The following is a 23,778-nucleotide window of genomic DNA, read 5'->3' as shown; positions in this document are numbered from 1 at the left end:
TTGTTCTATTTGGGCCTTTCAACAGGGTCTGATGATGCCCTGCCCACATGAGTGAAGGCAGATCTTCTTAGTCTACTGATTCATATGCTAATTTTATTAAGCACACTTGCAGATTCACTCACATACAGTATTTTATCAGCTATCTGGGCTTCCTTTAGCCAAGTCAAATTGACACCGCACCATCACTGTAATGAACCCTCATATACCCCTTATTCATGTGAATATCCAATTATCATTGCATGGTCAGTTTTGTTTCCCCTTTAGTCCTACTTCTTCATGCTCTAATGCTGGATTCATTATAAATCAGACATAACATTTTACCCACTTTATATCAATAAAGGTTAAGGACAGTTTATAAAAGATCTTGATTATGATATATCTAAAATTTAACGATAATTCCTCAACATCATTGTTCATATTTTCCTAATTGTTTCATTTCTTTTTACAGTGGGTTTATGTAAGACACGACCCAGACAAAGTCTATATGTTGAATTTGGTTAATATGAACTTATTTCTTTTTCATTATATTGCTTTTCCCTTATTTTTTCTTTTCATATGGTATGTTGGAGATAGGATCAAGTAAGAACTGAGTGTACTTGTAGGACACTTACTGGAGTCTATCTTAAGCAGTTGGTATATGTGAAAGAAAAATTGAAATATTCCTTAGAATATTTTTCCTTTAAAGCACAGCAGCACCCTCATACTCAGTCTTCCAGAAGAACAAATGCATGTATACTCCTCAGTTGTGATCCAGATATGATCTTACAACATGTATCTTTCAGGAGAAATGGCACAAGTGACCGTGAGAAGGCTGTTCAGGTCATCTTCCAGATTTTGCACAGCTGTGACCACCCATCCCCTGACATGTTCTGCCTCTGTGGGAGGATCTACAAGGATATATTCTTGGATTCAATGTGTGAAGATGATATCAGCCGAGAAAAGGCCATTTCATGGTAAATAGCACATGTGTCTCTGAAAAGAATAGAATTGAATAGGCTGAACATCCAGTGGTCCTTCCCTATGGACATGTGTGTGTGCCTGTCTGCTTGAAGTGAAAAAAATTTGCAGTAAATTGGCCTGGAGATTTCCAGATTCCTTCTTCTAAGTGAAAACTATGAGAACAAGGGTTTTCTGCGAGTCACCCTCATCTCATAAGTTCAACTCATTTATGAGGCAAGAGAAGGCTTAACATGCTTCTTTTCACCTACCCCTTCTAGAACTTTGTTTACTCCATCAGGGAATTATTGTCTCAATAAGCTGTTCATTTATTCATTCACTCAGCAAATGTTAATCAAGGAATTACTTTATACCAGAAACTTTTCTAGATGGGAACGTGGGTACAACCGATGTGAATCCTTGCCCCCAGATGCTTTGCAGTGTTGGAAAGGAAAGTCACACAAACAGAGTAAAATTATAGGATTTCAGCCAATTGTAAGGAATATGGGTAAAAGTTAAGCAGGCAGAGGAAAAAAGAGGGCTTCGAGGGTGGTCTGCAGTGTTAAATAGGGTGGTTGGTAAAGGCAGATAAAGATATATGATGGTGAGTTAGTGGGCTTCACAGACAAGGAGAAAAGTGTTCAAGGTGGAGAGAAGGGCAAGGGCAAATACTTTGAGGAGAAAGCATGCCTGGCGTGCTTCAGGATGGTGAGGGGTAAGCAGAAGAGAGCAGCATGAAATGATAGGGAAGGAAGATTTTTTTACTTTGACTAGGTGGGCACATCATTGGAGGATTCTGAGCCGGGGAGTGACAAGGTCTGACATGCATTTTAACAAGACTATTGTCAGTATTATACAAAGAATGTATTTTGGGAGGTGTCTCAGCTCTGCCTTGAAGCATAACAAATAACCTCAAAAGCTGATGGCTTTAGGGCTGGGGAGTTAGCTCAGTGGCACCTCACCTGCCTTGCAAGTGCAAGATCCTGAGTTTGATCCTGGTACCCCCCCAAAAAAAAGTTAATGGCTTCAAACAATAGCAGTGATGCTGTGGGTTTTCTAGGCAGTTCTAGTCTGGCTTCACCTAGGCTTAAACCTGAAATTAATCAGCTGTAGGGTCAGGCAGGACTAGAAGATCTAAGATGGCCCTGTACCCATTTCATAGTTTGTGTTAACTGTTAGTGCTATACCTTCATTCTTTACCATGTGGTTCTAAGGCTGGTAGATACACTTTTTTACTTGGTAGGCAGCATTCTCAGAGACTGAAGGTATAAGCTGCAAAGCCTCTTGGGGCTTAGGTTTGGGAACTCATGTTCAATCACTTATACCATATGCTGTTCAATAAAGCAAATCACATGGCCTGCCCAAATCAAAAGGGTAGAAAAGAAATACACTACACTTCTGGATAGGAGGAGTGGCAAAGTTGTGTTGAGATGAGTGAAATTTGTGATCATTAAACAGTCTGACACAGGGCCAAGGACAGATGCAGAGAACAGTTAGGAGACTATTGCAATAATTTAGGGGAGAACTGATGGTGTCTTGATCCTGGATAGTAGAGATGAAAATGATAAGAAATTGAATTCTGGAATTTTGAAGGTTTGGCCAACAGTCCTTCATCAAAAGAACTCTTGGCATTTTTGTCTGCTCTCATTAAAATCTCACTGCTTTCCCCCAGCTTCTTCTGCCATACCTGTTGGAGGCTCTGTTATCTGCCCCCTTCCCTTCATCCACACTCACTTCCCTGACAGTCTCAGCCATTCCCACATCTTGGGACCATTAGCTGGAGATCTCCAGCCCAAAATCTGTCCCAAACTGTCACCCTACATCACCCCTTTTTGCCTCCCTGTTCTCCCTGAAGATGGTATGAGTATTTGAGAGTCAACATGTTGAAGGCCGAAGTCATTTTTTTCCCTCTTACAAAGTATGGCTTCCATTTTCTTACTTTTTGACTACTGTTCTTCACCTGCTTACACTTGAACTTTTGGTAAATGTTTGATTCCTACCCTCACCTATCTCCCCATACAGTCAGTTCCAATTTCTAGCCCTTCTGTGAGTCTTTCCTCACTCTTTGTCAATCCTTCCCATCATCACCACCCCTAGGCACTGCCCTGTTTTACTTTTTTGCTAGAAATATTAACAATGTTGTTTGTAGGATCCCTGCTTGTGAGCCTCTAGTCCATCCTTCAGTTCCTCCAGTCAGTCCTTCACAGATTTACAGCTTACTCCTCCTAAAGCTCAAAACTCCCAACACTGATGCCTATTTCCTATTACAGTGATACCTTGGTTCATGGACTTAATTTGTTCTACATTTTTGGAAAAGATGACCGCTTTTGTGTTTGTGTGGGAAAGATGGCTGCAGTCATGTTTGTCACCCAGTGCAGAGTTTGAAAACAAAAACAATTTTTTTTGCTAAATGCTTCTGTTTGTGAATCAAATTGTTTGTAAACAAATGCGTTTGTGAACAAAGGTACCAACATATATATATAAATTCAGATTCTCGGATGGCCATTCTGAATGTTCTGAGAACTTTCTCTAACCCATCTCTATCCTTATTTTCCACTATCTAGTGTATGTTCAACTAAACTGAAGTTCCTGAGGAGCTCATCAAGCTCTTTTTTTTTGATGTTTTTGTTTTTGTGGTACCGAAGATTTCAAGCTCTTGTCTCTATTCCCACCATTTTGTATTCCAGGGGTTTCCTTTGAGAATCACTGCTGTTACATTTCTAGCCATCTTATGCTATATATTCATTCTCTAGAGGGATGTGTTTTTGTAAATTTTTCTGGGTTTGGACTTGTGTACTTTTAGAATACTTATCACATCCTTGCTTGTACAGTGGACGCTTAACTTATGAACTTGATTGGTTCCCAAGGGCTGGTTGTAACTCAGGTTGGTTATAAGTCAGTACAACTGAGATCTGGATGTTTACCTGGGTACATGCTATAGAAAACAAGAGGCAGATGAATCTTCCATTAACCTAATTAACCCAAGTTGTTTGTATGTCAGGCTGGTCGTAATTTGAGGGTCCACCGTATTTCACTATTTGTATATGGATCTTATCTTCTCCATCACAGAGTAGGTTCTTAGAAATCACAGACCTTATTCTTATTTAATGCTAGTAGTAGCTGATGCACTGTATGGTAGAGTGGAATTATCCAAGGTTTTGAAGAGAAGTTGGTGTTTAGTAGAGCTAAAACAGTAAACTGTGTCCAACATTTTGGTGGCCAAGAATTCAACCCTCTAGTTCAGGAAATCACTGCTTATGGCTCCTTCAAGAAAGTCAGAGGAGGGGCCCGGGATTTAGCTCAGTGGCACAGCACCTGCCTGGCAAGCATGAGGTCTTGAATTTAATCTCCAGTACCAAAATAAAGTCGGGGAGTTTTCTGCACCTGGTTCAGAAGACAGTGGTGGTGGATACAAGACAAAATGTAGCCTCAGATCAGAGAGCATTTGCTCTGGATGAGACTTGGTGGTCATTTAACCCAGACCATCAAATATGAATACAGAACATGTGGGCCAGTGAGGTAAGTGACTGGTCTAAGGTCACAGGGACGGTTAGTGGCAAATCTGGGACCATGATTCTGACTGGAGGTCCAATCATCTCTGCCCTCTGTTATGTAATTTTTCACAGCAAAAACATTTATTTATTTATTTATTTTTATTTATTAATTACCGGGATCAAACTCAGGATCTTGCACTTGCAAGGCAGGCACGGTGCCAAAATTTTTTTTAAAAATTAAATCCATCAGGATATGGAATTTTACATTCCCAAAACATATGAAGGAAAAAAGATTGGAATTGGAACTTTGGTGATGACTAAGAAGAACTTTCTTGGCGTCTTGTGGTCTGTCAGATGAAACTTGTATTATGCTCCAAAATTCATAAAGCCATATTTTAATGGACTTAAAAATAACTTCCCTCCAAGTAATAATATTTTATTGTTGAATTCTCTTGTCACATGAATGATAAAATTACTCTGGTTTTGCACATCTTTGGTGTTAACTGTATCACTTCGACATTTTTGTTATCATTTATTTGATTGAATCATTTTTCCTGATCACAATATCATAACTTGCTTATGAAAGAGAAACTTTATGTATAGAAAAGAGAGTTAAAGTGGACCTGTTAACCTTCTCACATGCAAATTATATCCCCAATTTTGTATCTTGTTCCTTATATGGTAGGTAGATCCCTGTCCCCTTCCTTCCACTTATGCCACTGCTATCATAGTTACTTGGGACTTGGATTCTGGTATTATGGCTTCATACATGAAAAAATGATTCCATGTTGTGATAAAAACAAATGACATACAGAGAAATAACCTATGATTTATGCCATTTCTATGTAATAAAAATAATGTACAAGTGGAATCTAACTTGAAAAAGTAAATCTGGAGATCAAATTGTGGTCATCTTTGGAGTTATGATTATAATAAATTTAAATTTCTTTGGATACTGTCATACAATTGCCATATTTATGTGATCACTGTTTTTTATTATAAAAATATAAGTCTTGGGAAGAAAAAATGTAAAACTTGTTAGTGTAAGTTACTGTGTTGTTATATTTTTTTGTAAAGTTATTTGTGAGTTTCATGTAGCTGTTAATCAGGTGAGGAAGGAAACTGTAATAAATATTTTTATGAGAACGTAATTTTTACCTGTACCATTATCTGTGCATTTTTGTTTAGACATAATAGTATGATATAATAAGAATTTGATTCTATAATTAACAGGTATCGCAAGGGATTTGAACTCCAGCCATCTCTTTATTCGGGAATTAACCTTGTAATTTTGCTGATAGTTGCTGGACAGAACTTTGAAACTTCTAGGGAACTAAGAAGAATAGGTAAATCTGTTTATTATTGCAGATGTTGATGCTTTCATTACACAAGTTTAGCATTAAAAATTGTGTCCAAATAACTAGTATTCTATTTAAAAAATAACAGTTAATTGCTGACAGCACACCTAAAACTGCAGCCAAAATAAAATGCCTGCTTTTTTACTATGATAAGGAACTAGAAGGAGTTTTCATGACATCTCTAAAATTCAAATTCTAAAGGTGTCCATCTGAACAATTTGTTGGAAAGAAAAGGGAGCTTGGAGAAAATGAGCAATTACTGGGATGTGGCTCACGTCTTCACCATCACCATGCTGGTCAGCAATGTTGGGAAAGCTATCCAGGCAGCGGAGAGGTTGTTTAGACTGAAGCCTCCAGTCTGGTAAGTCTTACCTGTACCTTGTCATCATTCACCTCAATATCTGACCTTGCTCTGAAATGTCTCCCCAAAGGAGAAAAGGTAGAAATGCACAAAAGAGTAATAGCTGCCGTTTCTCCTTCTGACTTCTTCATTAAAGTAGTTAGAGCAGACATAACAGGTCTGAGAGCTCACTGCATTTATGTGAGGGAAGAGAGAGACATATGAACACACAGAATAAGCCCTTACACACTCCTTCAGATTAGACTTTCAATCCTATTAACTTCTTCAGGTTGTCTAACTTCTTAAGAGCAAAATATTCTTTGGCAATTGTATGTATTACTCATTTGTGAGAAAGCACACAGTAAAGTTTAAAAAGCGCACCAAGAAATTGATGTTCATAATAAATGAATACTGGAACTAAAAGACCAATAATAGAGTGTGGTCTCTAAAATAGCAGCACAGCAACAGCCTGAAGTTAGGCCATTGTGCAACCATTTAAGTGTGTAGGCAAGAAAAGACATGGAAGTGTGCTCATGATTTATTGTAGAGTAAAAGCCGGTTTCAGAGTATATTTTTCCTTATTAGTGGCTCTCAATCTTTATCGTGCATCAAAATCACCTGTGCTGATTAAAATACAAATTAATGGGTCCACCCTCAGGTTTTCTAGTTCAGTAGGTCTAAGAACCTGAAAATTCGCATTTACAAATGGTAAGATGCTGATGCTAGGTCTGGGAAACCACACTTTGAGAACTTTTTTTCTACAGGATCTTGTTTTAGTTATATATGTGTTTGATGTGTGACTCACAGGGAAAGGTCTGGGAGAAGTAACCACTCTACTTCCCCATAGACATAAAGCTCTGTCACTATAATTGTGGTTATCTTGTTGATGGCTGCAGTCTCATAGTATATGCTCAGTAGATATTTACACAATGGTTAAAGGATAAAGGAGGGGTTTTCTCCAAAATATTGACTGGTTATCTCAGAGAAATAGCCTTATAAGAATTTTCTTTTTTTTTTCCTCTCATTGAGTTTATTGGTACATTTTAGGTATACAGTACAGTTACATTCATTATTGGGATCTTGTACCTTTACATGACAGGTCTTGGTTCTCATTTTTCCCCTTGTCCCTGCCCTCCCTTCACCCTTTCCTCCCTTCCCCATTTACAAACACTTTATTTCCATTTTTTCATTTTCTCATTTTTTTTTCCCTTACTACTTTTCCCCTACCCTTCCCACTTTCCCTACACCTTTAGCATTTTTCTTCCTATTTCACATTGTCAATTATATCATTAGGATCTCCTTACAAGAATTTTCTAATTTGTTTTATTGCTTATCTCAATTTTCTTAGTTTTCTAAAATGCTTATGGATGATCAAGTTGAGTGTTTTCTTATCTAAAATGTTCAGGACCAGAAGTGTTTCAGATTTTGGGTTTGTTTATTAGTTTGAGATATTCTCATAGACCTTACCCTTTGAACATCACTAATTCAAATCTGAAATGCTTCAAAACTCTAAAGTTTTGAGTGCCAACATGATGCTCGTAAAGTATTGGATTTTGGAATATTTCAGTTTTCTCTTCCTCACATTAGGGATAATCACCCCATACTTGAATATTTTTTTTCTCTTTGGTGTTAACAGCTGTGTTTATTCACTCTGTCCACACTAGCCAGGGTAAAAATTGTAGTAGACTTACAGGACTTTTGGAGCCCACACTACTCAAGAAATAAAACATAGGCAGGCTTACAGGAATGCCAAGGTAAAAAGTCTTTATTTTAACAGGGCCTGTGCTGCAGCACAGTTGTGGGGGAGGGGGCTAGTACATAGGAAGGAGCCCTCCTAGATTAAAACCATGTACTAGAATAATTACTTAAAATTTACTTTTAGTAGTCCATGTTCACTTGCCACATCTTATTTCCCACTTCAGTGGTCCAGTTCCCAAAGGTAGGAGTCTCTTCAGTTATGCCTAGTTTGATTTTATTTCTTCCCAATCCAAAAGATGTTAAATTTGGTTCAGAAACCATCATAGCCTCTTAAGAGTTCTCTGAGGCTGAGAGACTACAGAATGAGGATGGCCTCCAGCCTTGCTAGAATGGCTGCTCTGTGCAGAGTCCTAATATTTTGTTTTGTTTCAGTTTTGTTTCTGTGTTTTGGGTACTGGGGATCGAACTCAGGACCTTGAGTGGCGGTACCACTGAGCTGAATCCCTGACCCTACAGAGTCCTAATATTAAGGTGTATTCCTACATCTAGACCAGATATTGCTGATTCTAGGTGAAAAGACTCCAGGATTGGATGAATTCTCATTATATCTGCCCCTGGGCTGACTTGCAGTATTTTTTACTAATTGATTCAGAGGTCCCCAAGACCACTGTGAGGTTCATGATTTACTAGAAAGACCCATAGAACTCAGAAACACTGTTATACTCACAGCTTTGGTTTATTATAATGAAAGGTTAAATTAGATAAGGCAAAAGGCAAAAAAAAAAAAAAGGACACATGTGTGTAAATACCGAATAGTTTCTCTGGTGTGAAAAACAAAGTGTAAATGAGATTCAAATTGTATAATTGGTAATGTGAAATAGGAAGAAAATGGCTAAAGGAGTAGGGGAGTGGGAAGGTTAGGAGAAAGGAAAGAAAAAAGAAAAAATATGAGTAAAGGAAAAAATGGAAACAAAGTCTTTGTAAATAGGAATGGTGGAGGGGCTGGAGGGAGGGCAGGGGTAAAGGGAAAAAAGAACCAGGATCTGTCCTGTAAAGGTACAAGATCCCAATCATAAATGTAACTGTAGAGTACACCTAAAAAGTACCAATAAACTTAATGGAAAAAAAAGTTTAATTTGCCTAAGGGCAACAAAGGTGTGGACAGAGTCAAGAGTCCTTCACATTAAAAATTTACCTGGTCAGATTCTATTTAAAAATAAATGAAAACAGTGAGTTGAAGATTAATGATTGCCAGGGATGAAAGTGAGGATAGAAATGGGAAGAAAATTGGCATGACTATAGAAAGGCAGCATGATAGAAGTGGTCTCTACCTTGACTGTATCAGTGGCAACACCCTGCTTATGATACTGTACTATAGATTTGCAAGATGCTGCCATTGGGGAAAACTGGGTCAAGGGTAAAAGTGTTTCTGTATAATTTCTTACACCTTCATGTAAATCTAAAATTAGTTCAAAATAAAAAGACAGTGGAATGCTAGGGATTTAGCTCAGTGGCACTGTGCCTGCCTGTCAAGTGCAAGGTCCTGAGTTTTGATTCCCCCCCGCAAAAGACATTGGGTTGAAATTGTGTAATTGCTTTGACTGAAGAGCTACTAGCTTTGGTTATTGAAGGCAGTTATCATGTTTTCCAGTCACTACACTTTGGATACTATGTACTAAAATTGATGCTATTGACCAATGTTGGGTAAAAAGCCATGTTATGATTTTGTCAAACTGCCTTATTTGCCTACTGTTTGGTTTTCCTTTAATTAGTTATGTGACTGCCAATGATTGGTTTTGAAGTGCTCATGGCATAAGATGAATTTAATTATACTGTATAAAGTTTCAGGGAAGCTTCTTTTAAAGGGAATAAAATTAAGTTTCTTTAGGATCTAATTCATAAATTTTTGTGACTTTTTTCCAGGTACCTGCGATCATTAGTTCAAAACTTGTTGTTAATTCTGCGCTTTAAGAAACTTGATTTTGACTATTCATCCAGTCAAGAACAACTTAACTTCTGGTTAGAAATAATTTTTGAAACGACTAAAGTTCCTGATGGACTCAGATTTCCAGTAAGATGTGCTAAATCAATCTCTTTTCCCCGCTCTCTCCCCAGCCCCTGAATAGTTTTAAGATAGACAAAAGAAAGTAGGATTTGTGTTATCTAATGATTGAGTACTCTGAAAGGGACAAAACTATAATTTAAAAAAATTTTATTAGTACATTTTTGCAATACATGTTTACATTCATCTTAGAAAGTAGGTACATGTACATAATATATCTTGATTCTTTCCTTTTATCGCCACCTCCCTGCCTCCATGTCTAAATTCTCTTTCACCATTTTTTTCATTATTACTACTTTTAGTTTATGTTCAGGACATATAATGTTTATATTCATTGTGGATATTTGATACATGTATATGACACATCTTAAATCTTTTTACATTCCTTTTCCCTCCCTCTCTTCCCTCATCCTTGGTCTTGTAGACACCTTCCCATTTGCAAAAGATCCATCTCCTCTTTCTTTATATTTCAAATTACTCAAATGAGAGAAACCATTATAGTATTTAAGCTTCCATGTCTGATTTATTCACAATATTATATTTTTCATGTGTATCCATTTTCCTACAATGTCTTGAATTTATCCTTCTTTATAGCTGAGTGTAGTTTTCCATTATGTATAGATACCACATTTTCTTTATCCATTCTTCTGATTATGGATGGATGTATAGGCTGCTTCCAGGATTTAGCTATTATGAATTATGCTGCTATTAACATTGGTGTGCATATATATCACTGTAATGTGATGTCTATAGCTCTTTTAGAGACCTACCTAGAAAGAGAATAGTTGGGTCAAATGGAATTCTATTTTTAGTTCTTTAAGAAATCTCTATATTGATTTCCATAATGATTGTACTAGTTTACATTCCTACCAACAATGTAGGAGTATGTTCTTTTCACTGCAGCCCTATGAGCATGTATCATTGTTTGATTTATTGATGATTGGCATTCTTTCTGGTATGAAACCTTAGCATTGTTTTATTTTTTTCCTCAGTGAGTTTATTGGTACATTTTAGGTATACAGTACAGTTATAGTCATCATTGGGATCTTGTACCTTTACATGACAGGTCTTGGTTCTCATTTTTCCCCTTACCCCTGCCCTCCCTTCCCTATTTACAAAAACTTTATTTCCATTTTTTCATTTTCTCATATTTTTTTCTTTTCCCTTATTTCCTTTCCCCTTACCCTTCCCACTTCCCCTACACCTTTAGCCCTTTTCTTCCTATTACACATTGTCATTTTTACCATTAGGATCTTATTTACAATTATAGCTTATTCACACCAGAGAAACTATTTGGTATTTACACATGTGTGGCTTATTTACTTCACTTATGAGTATGACCTCAATATGTATGCATCCATTTTCCTATGAGTAACTCTAATTTCTCATTCTTTTTTTTGTATTTTAATATTTTATTCATAAGTTATTTTAAACATCTGTAAAACATCAATCCCTTATTACCTTTTTAACATTATAAAACTTCAAGTGGTAGAAGAAACAAAAAATATGTAGTGAGACTGATTATAATTCAGCAGTATAGTTACAGGAAAACTAAAAAATCCACCATTACCAAAAAACCAACCAACCAACCTATCAGGCATATCTACATTTTATTTCCCTTTAGGCAATAGTTTTTAAAAAACAACATTTTTAAAGAGTCAGCCCTTACAAACAGAGATAATCTTTCAAAAAATAAAATCCAGTATCTGGATTCTCAGTACTCACAAAACCTACTGGAAATGTCTGGCTGTCAGCCAATCACGTCACACTCAAATTGCTTCATACCATGAGTGACAATCAGTGACTAACATCAGTCGGCAAATCCTAATTCCAAGGGTTACCAAAGACTACCATTGTCTTATTGCTGAATTGTACGTAATGCATGTTCTTTGGCAACTTTATCAATTAACACCATGGATAATTATAAGGGTTTGGATTAGCTTAGTGTTTCCAAATTTCATTATAATATTTAAATGTAACTTCTAATAGATGCAAGAATAAGAAAGCCTCCAAACATGCCTAATACAATGACCAAAAAGATATGCTAAAAATAAAGTCACTACTAAAAGCTTTTCAGTTGTATGTACAAATACACAATTTAACTCAACTTTATCAATTAAAAATATTATACTGTTAGCTCTAATTCCCATCAGATCATCTGTGATAAAAGGACAAAACATAAACATTGAAACTAACATCAGGGTATCTGTCAGTTTTTCTGGAAGGTTGTTTTATATAAATTCAAAGTGGCCTAAAATTAGCCAGAATTTTATATGAATCCTTACTATAATATTTCAAAATTTACACTTTAAAATATTAATTTTAACTGCTCCATGGATTAAACCTATTTTGAAAGCTTAGCAAATAACTAAGAAATTTAAATAGGAAGTTCAAGCCCAGAAGTCTGAGAAATCTTTTCTATATAGCAAAATCACCAACTTCAATGGCTTTATCCCTCTAAAACTCACACAAAGTAAATTAAAATAGGTACAGCAGAAAGTACAGTTGGAAGCATGTTCACACAACTCAATAAATGATAAAGGTTAGCTAGCAAAAATTCAAATAAGCCTATATGCAAACACTTGTCAGCAAATTTGCATGAATAAAAAAGTATTCATTTGGATCATTTTGTGTACAGCTTGTTTACAATTTAAAACAAGTACAACTGAAAACATTTCTACGTAAAAGCCACAACAAAATCAAATGAAACACTAAGTAACAGACTTAAAAACTGGTCTCTCTCAGGAATTCATAAGGGAATAGCTGACTGATACTATTCTAAGAAATGCCCTCTTCCTGATCAATCATTTCTGTTTTAACTGAAAACACATCTGCCCGCATATGTTTTGGAATCTCTGAACCTCGGACTTTCAGAGCATAACAAGCATTCTCCACTTTAGCTAGACTCTGTTTCAAGGTATACAGCTTCTTAGAGACCTCATAAGGCCCTGTGTTGCCAATGAATGAGAATCCATCATAAGCCTGGCGTAAAAACCGGCTTACTTCAAAGGGGGTGTCAATGTCCCCGTTCCCCACACTGTTAATACACATCCGTATCAATTCTCCAGTTAAATCGGCTACTCCCAGGAGGTAATCAACAGGTGTGACTTTCAGGCTTCATGTGACCAGCTGCTTATCCTGTGCATCAGAGGAGGGATTCTTGTTTTCTTTTCCACTGTCTTCTTGTAAATATCAACTGTTTATTAATTTCATCTATGCTGATTAATGACTGTGTTTTGATGAAGTGTTGAAAAGAGACAGCTTCCACATATTCCTGTAGTCAGTTTGTGGAGGTTGCAGACTATAATTGGCTCACTCCAAGGCAGCGATAACAAACAGGCACAGCAGAGCAGAAACGACGTGGCACACTCAAGGCAGCAAAGCATAGCAAGAGAGTTTAGGTAATTTCTCATTCTTTATGGCTGAGTAATACTCCATTTTATAGAAAAACCACATCTTCTTTATCCTTAGCATTGTTTTAATTTGTATTTCTCTAATGGCCAGAGATGTTGAACATTTTTCATATGTTTATTGGCCATTTGTACTTTTTCTCAAGTATTTATTCATTCCCTTGCCCATTTTTATTAGGTCCTTTATTTAGATGGTTGAGGTAGTTTGAGTTCTTTATTCTAGATATTAGTCCTCTGAGGAGTAGCTGGTGTCTTAGTGACTTTACTCTCATTGCTGAAACAAAATACCTGATGGCCAAAGTTAAGGGAGGAAACTTAGCTCAGTTTGTAGAGGATTCAGTCCATAATCAGCTGGTTCCAAGGCAGGGTGGCTTGGCAGAGAGGCATCACAGGAAAGTAGTTCATGGTGGACAGAAGGCAGAAAGCACCAAGCGACAATGGCAGCTTCATTCTGTCCCTTTTTATATTTTATCTAGGCTCATTAAACATCTAATACAAGATGGAATTGTTAGGATTATGATAATGATTTTGTTCCTGTATAATAACATTTTAAAATCTTCTTTTAATTATGAAATATTTCAAACTTGAAAAGTACCAAACCAGTAACAAAACAGACACTTGTGTAAGCTGTATTCAGGTTTAGCAATCTTAAACATGTTGCTTTGTTTTGGAGATTTAGTCCTTCGCTCCCTCTTTCCACCTCTCCACCTGCCACCTTCTCTCTCTCCCTCCTTCTCCTCTTCTCCCCTTTCTCTTATAACCAAAGAACATCTTGCAGGTAGAAGTAGCACTCACTTTTCATCTCCCTTCAATTATACAGACTTGCTATCTGATCACCATCCAGTCTAATTCCTTGTTCTCTCAAAAGTGGTAACTTCCCTCTTCTCTTGTCACCAATTCAGGCAGGCCTTTCTTGGCCACATTATCTGATGAAACACACAGGCACACATGCACACACACACACACGTGCGCACACCTACCTGTCTTCTCTTCAGAGCACTACATGACATTAGATTGTATATCCCTAACTGTTTGCTGCTCTGTCTGTCCCATTGGAGCACAACCGTGTCACAGGCAGGGCCTTGTGTGTCTTGCTTTACCCCCAGCTACTGGAGTCATGCTTGACATAGTTGATCTTCCATCAGTATTGGTTGAGTATAAATCGTCCTACTTTCTCATTGGGCAGGCTCACTTGTTTTAGGTTCCTATATGTTACAAGAATCTTTTTATTTTAGGTTCTGGTGATAGAGCCAACCAAAATCTACCAGCCTGCTTATGTGTCTATCAACAGTGAAGCTGAGGAGAGAACAGTGTCTTTGCGGCATGTTTCACCCTCAGAAATGGTAAGGGAAAAAAATCATAAAAAGCTTTTTCTTCTGTATTTAATCAAATATTTGATTTTCTAGTAGGAAAGTCTGTATGATACTACTGGAATAAATAGGTACCTATGCTTAATTTCCAAATTATGGGACAGTATGAGAAGGTATACTCACAGATGAAAGAAAGGAGAGAGATTTTTCCATTTTTTTGTACGTGTATATATGTATACAGGGGGCTTATGTGGATGTGTTTATACACAAGTATAAATATAAAAAATAAAAGATTTGGTTTATTTTTACTTGCTTTTTTTTTGGTATCAGGAATCGAACTTGGGACCTTGCATTTGCAAGGCAGGCGTTGGAACCACTGAGCTAAATCCCTGGCCCTTGGTTTATTTTTAAGTTAAATAATAAGGAACTAAATAAAGGATACACAGAGTACCTCCATATTTTTCAAATCTTGTCGCCATCTTCATCCCCAGTGATTTGATGGATATCCCTGTGTCCTTTCTCTAAAAGCACATACACATGTATAATGTATATGTCTATACATTTTATGCATACACAGAGGCATTTTATATTATAGTGTGACCATATGGCACAAGTTTATTGTTTTGCAGTTTCCTGCTTTTAATTCATCTATACATCATGGGCAGTTTTCCATACAGTACACATTGACCCACTTGATTTCTTAAATATCATAGTTTCTGTGTTTCCATATCATATGTAATTCCTGATCTAGATGAACCTACTTTATTTTACCTTTTTCTTACTCATGCCTATTTAGATCCCCACTTTTTACTCTTGCCAGTGATAGGTCAGTTTTTATTTGGTTGCTCTATCCTCCCATGTTCATAGAAGCATTTTAGGAGCAGATTCCCAGATATGGGCTTGCTAGACTTGTGTTTAAATTTCTAATAGTTACTATCAAATTTTTGCTTTTTTAAAAGTTACTGTGAAATTTATACCATTCCAATTTACACTTGTACCAGCAGTACAGGAGATGAGAGGTTGTAATTGCCCATTAAAGAGATTAAAGAAATGCTCAGCTAGATCTGATGTTCTGTAGTGTTAGTGATGTTTTCATCTCTCTATCTAAAGTACTTCATGAGTTTTTAAATTTCATACATTTTTCAGTAATAAATGTAGCACCTTTGAAAAGCTCTTTTGATAAATTTATTTGCATGTGTGTGTTTCCATTGAAGTATGGGAAGATTTCTGCCATTAACTTGGCAAAGGAAGAGGATTTTTCTTCCAGGAAACAAAGAGTGTGAACAATTATGTTGTAATCAGATAAAAATAAGCAATATCTTTAAAAATAAAATGTAACATTGTAGAATAAGCAGAGGCTTAAATTTGTATTGGAGACTCCTTATCAGATATAGTCGTATCTCAAGTGAAGGCCAGTAACCTTGTCCAATATTTAACATTTGAGCGATCTTATCTTTGGAAATAGAGTCAACAGCCATAAATGTGGATGGACTGCTATGATGTGCTTGGGTTTTTTTCCGGAACTGTGTACATTAAATATTTTAGTCTAAAAGAGAAAAATTCAAGCTATAATAAAGTACATACATGGTGTTCATACAGATGAATCTTAGAAGAATGAGCATATCTTTAAATATTTAAAAAAAATAAACTTGTTATTGTAGTATAGATTTAGCCTCCCTAACTCAGAAATCTGAAATGCTATAAAATCCAAAACCTTTTCAATGGGAGTGTTCAGAAAGTTCTGGATTTTTGAGCTTTTTGTTTTTCAGATTTTCAGATCCGGGATGCTCAACCAGTAAATTCTGTGCAAATACTATAAAATCTTCAAAAATTTCAAAATCTGAAATGCTTCTAGTCCCAGTCATTTCAGATAAGGATCTTCCACCTGTATAATATACACGTGGAAAACTGCATAAATCATAAATGTACAGTTTGATGGAGTTTTACAAGGTGAACTCACTTCAGTAGCTAGCATCGGTCAAGAAATAAAATATCTGCAGATCTTGTTCCTATTCTCTTTGCGCAGGCCTCCAGATGCCAGCAACATGGAGCACCCTGTTCTCATTTCAGAAATTCCTGGGCCAGATACCAACCTTGCTTACTTTGTTTATGTTATCAGTGCCGCTGTCATATAAGGAAAATTTTTAAATTTTGTTGTATAATCTTTATTTCATTGATATAGATGAAAAATGCCTCATATTTTGACAAATACTTGCAGAAAAAGCTAATGCTATTAAAGTGACTCAATACTTTTAAAGCAAAATGGCTTGATCTCATGACATTCTACCAATTTGGGCCACCTCATTTTGAATCTTATAATGGTTTCTGACTCTTAATATAAATTTCTGTTGGTACATACAATATCTTACTAGTTGCAAATGTTTTACTTTATTCGTATATAGTCTGTAATAAGAAATGGAAAAGAACTCTTCAGTCACAATTGCTAGTTTTCCTTGAATGATAAAATGTTTTGCATATGTGCTCGTAGTTGTTGCCTATTTCTTTGAGAGGAATCTTCACGTTTTCCTTCATTTACAATTTTCTATTAGTCATGGTGGGCGAGCTGCTACAATAAACAGCTGCCAAATCTCAATATCTTAATATGATAAGTTTTTCTATGCTTCATGTTATAACCTGGTTGGCAGGAACCCCCACTCCATCTCCTAGTGGCTGAAAAAAAAGGAGAGTGCTGTGGAGGTTTTTATGGGCCACGCCTGCAGGTGGTACACAACACTCCTGCTCACATCCTAGTGATCAGGACTCTGTCATATGCTCCATCTAACTGAGAGGGGGGCTAGGAAATGTAATTTAGACATGTGCTCAGGGGGAAAAGAAAATGATGATTAATAAATACTGAATGGCTCAGTGTTCTATCATAGTTCTATTACAGTTGTGCTTCTCCAAACACTTTTGCAAGTTACTCAACTTAGGTGGGTTAATTCCAAACCTGTTTTAGAGTTTGCCTGCTGTGTTGACAAAAGGTAAAAGACTGCTCAGTGTGTATTTATTGGGTGCTCATTATTTCTATCTGAAATTATTATTTCAAGTATACATTGTTTGCTCTAAACTGTATTAGAATTATTAATGAATTTTTAGATATAGTAGAAAGTGTTTCTGGTGTTCCAACTTGTGCAAATTATATTGCTCTAACACCTAACCCCTACTGAAAGTAACAGAAGTGATTGACCAGAAGTGGTTGATTTTTTTAGAATGAATCTAAAAAAAATTATCCTTAGAAAAATCAAGCTACTGATTTCTCTCTTTGACAGTTGCAGACACAAATCCATGAATGGAAGTTTACAGCCTCTTCTATCAAGGGAATAAGGTAACATAAGAAAAAATAAAAACTATTGCTTTAACACAAATAATAATGATCTGCTGCTGTTACTGTTTTGTGTTAGGCTTGAACACAGGGCCTTCACAAATGAGCTACATCCTACCTAAGCTCTTTTTAAAATTTTTTTACTTTGGGACTCTCACTAAGTTGCCTGGGCTGGGCTCTTGCCTCAGCCTCCCAGGAGTGCTGGGATTACAGGTGTGCACCACCATGCCAGGATTAAGGACTTTTTTGTTTGTTTGTTTGTTTCTTTTTGTTTTGTACCAGGGAGCAAACTCAGGACCTTGTGCTTGTGAGGCAGGTGGCAGCACCACTGAGCTAAATCCCCAGCCTGATATTCTTTTAATGGAACCTAAAATAGATTATTTTCTGTTTTGTTGGTCAACCTGAGGATTATAGTGTGTAGCCAGTGAGTGAGAGCTTCTTGGTTTGTTAGAACAGTAAATTTTCTCATGTCCAGCAGTAGAAATTTTCTTGTCTCAAATTTAAAAAGAAAGTAAAGCTACATCCTTAAAAAGAGAAAATGTATCTTCGTTGGTTCAGAAAGGTTTAAGTGCTCAGGGCCCCTAAAATCTGAATCCAGGAGTTTTATTGTGAGTGGCACTTGGGTGAGTCTGTCTGGAAAAGCAGTGGAGCCATGGGTATTGATATTAGGGAGAGAGAGAGGTGATATATTCCAAGAAGTGTGGTTCTTGCTTTTTGGATCAGGAATGGTGACCATTTGTGACTTTCCTCAAGCAGAGCTAAGTACACCTTTCCCCAAGTACAGCTACGCCTTAGTAGCTGTTATTTCTAATACCTGCATGCTGTGTGACTTTGGAAAGTCACCCAGCCTATCTAGGTCTCAGTGTCTTGTTTTTTATTAAATCAAGAGCTTGGACTAGGTCTTTCTGTCCTTTCTCTGATTCTAACACTACCTCAGACCACAGAAGGAATCCTCAGTTACTTCCAGACACAGTACAACTCCCCACGAGGAATGTAATTATTATGTACTGCAACATGCTAATAAAAAATAAAAATTGAAAAAATGGACTAATTGTTGACATCACTTTAATGGGAGGGAAATAATAAAACTAAATTTGGGTAATACTGCCCAGAAAATACAAGGTGATCAAAAAATATTGAATATCTTCAAAATTGTATTACTTGGTGACAGAGTTGTACAAGAACGTGTAGGAAAGGACATTCTGTTTGTACTTCTTCATAGAGACACCTATAGCTGCCATTTCATTCAGGGGCTTGGGGTGACTCAGAACTTGATACTATATGACATGAAGGGTATGCTTTGGGTATTCCTACTACTGTCTAATGAACTGTGATATAGTTCCTTTATAGATTGGTTTTTAGAACTTAATGCGTAACCTAGCTTTAATTATTTTTAATCACACTGGTTGGTTGTAGTTTCAACACTCTGTCATGTCATCCATAGCATAAAGAAGAAAGTGTTGAATCTCAGGAAGAGATGACTTAGAAGAGGCCTGCTAAAGAGGCTTCTTTTATTTGGAGATCTAATCATAGAAGAGAATCAATATAGCCTGATTCTTTATATTTCCACCTGGCAGAATGAAGGCCATTGCAGAGGGTTTAGTCAAGGATGAGTGATAAGCTTTCTAACAGTGAAATCTGTTGGCAGATTGGAGTGTGATGACATTCTTTCACTGGATATGTTTAGGCAAATTGCTGCTTATTTGGGGTACTGTAGAGTCAGGTCCAGATGTAGGGTGGAGATGCACCAGATTGCATTTAAAGGCCTGTATTGAGCTAAGATGCAGTGTTTATTTCTGTGTATTTTGTGTGACCACAAATACCATGTCCTGGTATTTTCCAAGTCTACAAATGCCTTTGATACCATAATAAATTACTTCAGAAATACTTGGCTTTTTCTGAGATTGTAAACTCCTAGAGAAAAGAGACTATATTTATACCCTCTTCTGTTGCTCATATGTTTAGCTTAGCAATTAGTATAGAGGAAGCTCTTGATACACATTAAAGTCAGTTGATAAGTACCAACTCAATCATAAGCAAGATAAATGTCCCTGGTATTAAAATTTCATAGAGAACTAAAGGGCAAATTTTGGGAGTGTTTGTGAAAAGATTAATGAATCAAGAATCTGTAAAATGAAAGAAAATCTATTACTATATTTTCTCAAAAATTTAAAATTGGTATCATATCTTATGTATAAATATGTTTTGAAATTTGTAGCCTCTCCAAGTTTGATGGACGGTGTTGTTTTCTGTATGTCTACAATAATTCTGATGACTTTCAAATCTACTTTTCAACAGAAAACCGGTGTAGCAGGTGAGTTATGACTAATTCAGGTAATTGCAATCTATGGTGAATCATTTTGGAAGGTCCTTTTTTGTGAAAAGTATTTGCTTTACTAGGTTTCTTAAATTTTTAACTTACAGAAAATTATTTTTACAGTTTTGAGATAAAATCCACATACCTTGCAATCATTTAAAGAATACAACTCAGTATTTTTAGTATATTTACAGAATTTTCAGCCATTACTACATTCTAATTTTAGAATATTTTCATTACTTCTTCAGAGAAAACCAGTATCCATTAGCAGTTACTCCCCATTTTTGCCAAGCTCATCGCCATAATCCAAGCCTTATGCAACCACCCTTTCAATCTCTTTGAATATGCCTATGTTAGATATTTTGTATACAAGGAGTCATAAAATATGTGGTCACAACTGGCTTTTTCCACTTAGCTACATCCCCAGCCCCTTTTTTAGTTTGAGACAGGATCTTCCCAAGTTTCCCAGGCTGGATGTAACTATAAATCCTCCTGCGTCAGCCTCCCAGAGTGCTGCGATTATAAGTGTGTGCCACTGTGCTTGGCTTTGTTGATTTAATAATTTTTAATTGTGGTGTGATATACATAATTCATAAAATGCTCTTAAAGATATAATCAGATAAAACTACGTATGCCTACATCCAGGTATTGTCTCCAAAATCGATGCCTTGTGCCCTTTTACAGTCATTAAGCCCACTTCATTGATAACAATTTTGATTTCTGTCACATGATTAGTTTTATTTTTTTACCTTCAAATCAAGAGAATCAAATAATTTGCAATTTTCCTTCTCCCTTCTTTTCCTTAAAATGGTAGCTATGTGATTCAGTCACGATATGTGTATGTGTCCATCCTTTTAATATTTTTGTGGTTTTTCCTTGTGTAAGCATGTGACAGTTTTTCAGATGCCTTTTGGTGAACATATATACAATATTTATTTCTGTTGAATATACATCTGGGAGTGGGTTACTGGGTTATATAGGTCAGGTTTATATTTAGCTTTGGCTAATACTATGAGTTTTCCAAAGTAGTCTCATGAATTTACACCCCTACCAGCAATGTATGACAGTTCTAGTTGCTCCGTATACTTAAACATCAATTAATATTATCTTTTAAATTTTAGTTATTTGATGGATGCATATCATGTATCTCCTAAAAAATCTAACTATTAAGTTTCCCGGTGTTCAAATACTAGGAGAAAAAGAGGGATAGATTAGTTAGCAAAAAGACTATTTTAAAGTTTTATGGAAATTATTCTGAATGTTTTTCCCTGCCATCTTGAGAGAAAATACTGAATAAAAAGTTTTGCTAGATCATAATTACTTATATGCAGATAAAGAACTTCAAAAGTCTATGCAGCTTAACAGCATATGTAAGAAAGATTTATGGATAATGGTAAATATTAGAATTCTCTGTGCCAGTGGAATAATGTAGCAAACATATGCATTTCCTCCCCTTGAATAAAACTATATCTCTCTGATAACTCTCTAAAACTTAAGAGAGATGGTCCTGCTGTTCTTAGCACTGATTAGACTACCCCTAGAATGCTAGTATCAGGGTCAGACCTGAAGAATAACACAGGGACACATTTGAAGAATGACCTGTTAGTGGAGTGACTCAAGTCCTGAGGGAAACAGTGAAGAAACAAGACGGAAAGACTTAGAGGGACATGAAAAAGTATGTACATTGCTAATGGGTGCTGTTAATATAGAAAAAATTCTTTTAAAATTTATTTTTATTTAATTTTAACTAATAAAAATTATTTATTTATAAAGTACCCTGTGATGTTTGATGCATATGTGTATTGTATAATGATAAAGTCAGACTAAATATGTCTGTCTCCTCAATTATCATTTCTGTATGGTGAAAACATTTAAGATCCTTTCTTCTAACTTTTCAAAAAATATATATGGAACATTACTCTTATCTATAGTCACCCTATTCTCCAATGGGACAGCAGGACTTCTTTCCCCCTTCTAAGTACATCTTAGTCCCCATTGATCAACTTTCCCCATCCCTCAGTTCCTACTACTCTTCCTAGCCTTTGGTAACCACTTTTCTGCTCTCAACTAAAATCTTTCTGAAACATATGCACTCCCATGCTTATTGCAGCACTATTTACAATTACCAAGACTTGGATACAACCTAAGTGTCCATCAGTTGATGAATGAAGAAAATGTGGTATATAAACACAAACGGGATTGACTGTAAGCAGTCTATAAATAGAACCCACATAAAAGAAGTTTCAGGTCAATAAAAGGGAAACATTTTTCATTGAGTTTTTTTCAAGGAATGAACTGCCTTTGGGAAGTAATGAGTTCTCTGTTGCTGAAGGTGCTCAGCGTTATCATTGTGCATAGTTGGTGGAGATACTGTATAGAGAAGATTCAAATACCATGTGGGTATTGGGTCTAGATTAGATAAACACTGAAGTACCATGTCAAATCACAGAGGGAATTGATTAGTTCCATGGCTCACAAAAGATCGGCTATGTTTCAATACAATTTAATGCAGTGGTGGTGAGCCTATGGCACGCATACTGCAGCAGGCTGTTTGTATCATTGATGGCTCTGAAGGGTTCAGCATCACTGGTTTAATGTAATAATGCCAAGTTAAAGATAAAGAACCATAGTGATCCTAATGAGCAGCATCTTTGTGACATTTACTGTTCTAGGTTTTGCTATTTTGTCAAAGAGATGCTGACCAATGCAGTGGGCCCTACAGTGGAGCTGGACAGAGAGACTGATGGAGACACATTAGAAGTAAGTCACAGAAGGCCTAGAACTTGGAAAGAATTCCTTATTCTATCTTTGATGCTTAAAGTAAATATCCCAATTTTCATGTAAAAAATTGAGCATATTTTAAAATACTATTTTCTGAACTAGCCAGCTATCACCATCCATGGCTGTCAGAGATTAATATATTGCGATAGAGAAAGTTCACTGCTAGGAATCCTTTTAGTCAGAATGTTTAAGAAAAATCTGGCCATGGACTAGACTCAAATTTTCTTTTGTGGACAGTCTATGAAGAATTTTTTATTAGGCTAAATAATAGTATTTTTTGCAACTGCAAAAGAAGTAGCCTGCTGGAAGCAGTCTTTTTCATTTAAAATGACTTTAGTTATATCTTTGTGTATAGTATATTAAATATAATAGTTTTTAAATCCTTTTTAGGAAAGGATTATCATAAGCTCTTTTGGACAGGAAAGTTGTAGTCCACAGGTACCATACCACTTTACATATGTTTAAATCTTGTACAATTATTGATTTGCCATTAGTCAGTTTCTACCCGTGATTACAATTTAATGAGATTTTGTACTTCCAAGTTAGAGTGAAATGAATTCCTTGAAGTATCTTTCAGAAATTATCAAGGGGTTCTGCCACCTGCCTCGCAAGTGCAAAGGCCTGAGTTCAATCCCTGCTACCAAAAACAAAAACAAACAACAAGAAATCATCAAGGGACTTCATATTAATGACTGATTCAAATACTAGAATTATTAGTGTAGACTCAAAAATGAACTGAGTGACAGGCTT

At 36.2% G+C, this 23,778-nt stretch overlaps 1 protein-coding gene and 1 pseudogene across 1 annotated transcript in view; one reads left to right on the top strand and one right to left on the bottom strand.

Moving 5' to 3' along the window:
• The window catches only part of Map3k15 (mitogen-activated protein kinase kinase kinase 15), a gene marked incomplete at its 5' end in the record, with an annotated part of 113,598 nt that overhangs the window by 62,613 nt on the left and 27,207 nt on the right, over window positions 1-23,778 (top strand). Inside the window, 8 exons of the mRNA XM_010643687.1 lie at window positions 783-953; window positions 5,664-5,776; window positions 5,990-6,149; window positions 9,750-9,897; window positions 14,534-14,641; window positions 17,878-17,933; window positions 20,149-20,244; window positions 22,920-23,007. Of these exons, the coding sequence (XP_010641989.1) occupies window positions 783-953; window positions 5,664-5,776; window positions 5,990-6,149; window positions 9,750-9,897; window positions 14,534-14,641; window positions 17,878-17,933; window positions 20,149-20,244; window positions 22,920-23,007 (940 nt within the window). The remainder of the gene's footprint in view (window positions 1-782; window positions 954-5,663; window positions 5,777-5,989; window positions 6,150-9,749; window positions 9,898-14,533; window positions 14,642-17,877; window positions 17,934-20,148; window positions 20,245-22,919; window positions 23,008-23,778) is intronic.
• On the bottom strand, window positions 12,645-14,308 carry LOC104875922 (annotated as a pseudogene).

This window comes from Fukomys damarensis, unplaced genomic scaffold, assembly GCF_012274545.1.
Source record: "Fukomys damarensis isolate Sample0158 unplaced genomic scaffold, DMR_v1.0_HiC HiC_scaffold_39, whole genome shotgun sequence".
NCBI lineage: Eukaryota > Metazoa > Chordata > Mammalia > Rodentia > Bathyergidae > Fukomys > Fukomys damarensis.
Note: the sequence above shows the minus strand (reverse complement) of the source record. Positions and strands in the feature narration are given on the sequence as shown.